Source organism: Egretta garzetta, unplaced genomic scaffold (genome assembly GCF_000687185.1).
Source record: "Egretta garzetta isolate BGI_Z169 unplaced genomic scaffold, ASM68718v1 scaffold640, whole genome shotgun sequence".
Lineage (NCBI taxonomy): Eukaryota > Metazoa > Chordata > Aves > Pelecaniformes > Ardeidae > Egretta > Egretta garzetta.
Window position 1 is genome coordinate 1,029,571 of NW_009258264.1, and position 609 is coordinate 1,030,179.

General features: G+C 46.3%; 1 protein-coding gene across 1 annotated transcript in view; it reads left to right on the plus strand.

Moving 5' to 3' along the window:
- Positions 1-588, plus strand: part of MAPKAPK2 (MAPK activated protein kinase 2) — a 5,486-nt gene extending 4,898 nt beyond the window's left edge. The window contains exon 9 of the mRNA XM_035903160.1: positions 1-588. This exon is cut by the window's left edge and continues 1 nt beyond it. Coding sequence (XP_035759053.1) covers positions 1-120 — 120 coding nt within the window. The 3' untranslated portion in view covers positions 121-588.
- Positions 589-609: the final 21 nt, after the last annotated feature.

Here is a 609-nt window from a genome sequence, read left to right on the forward strand (position 1 = left end):
ACCATGCGAGTGGACTACGAACAAATCAAGATCAAGAAAATCGAAGATTCCTCGAACCCTTTGCTGATGAAGAGGCGGAAGAAAGCAAACCCCACCGAGCCCGCCGCCCTCCCCCACTGAGGGTGCCCCGTGCTCACCGGCCCTTGAGAAAGCAATAACTATATATATATATTTTTTAAGAAAAAAGAAAAAAAGAGACAGACTTATATCAAGCGCATGGGATTCAGACATTTATACCAGACTAGTTATTTTTAGCTACTCACCTGTGTTTCTGACCTTTCCGGAGCAGGCGGTAAGATCCCCCCCACCAGATCCACACGCTGCAGCCGGGGGTTTTGCCCTGTAGGCGAACGCCGCCGATAATTGGATTTTCCTTCTTTTGTGAAACTGTTTTGATGATTTTTATTTTTTTTTTTTTTCTCCTTCCTTCCAAAGACATGGAAATTCCTGTGGTGACCTTTTTGGGGTATATAACATATAAATATTTTTTAAAAACTACTGTAGAGCTGAAACCCAGACAGTGTGTTCCCTGTGTAGGTGCTGGCTAGAGATGGGTTTCGGGTTTGGGAGCGGGTGGGGGGGGTGGGGAAGGAGAGCTGCCATCTCCCC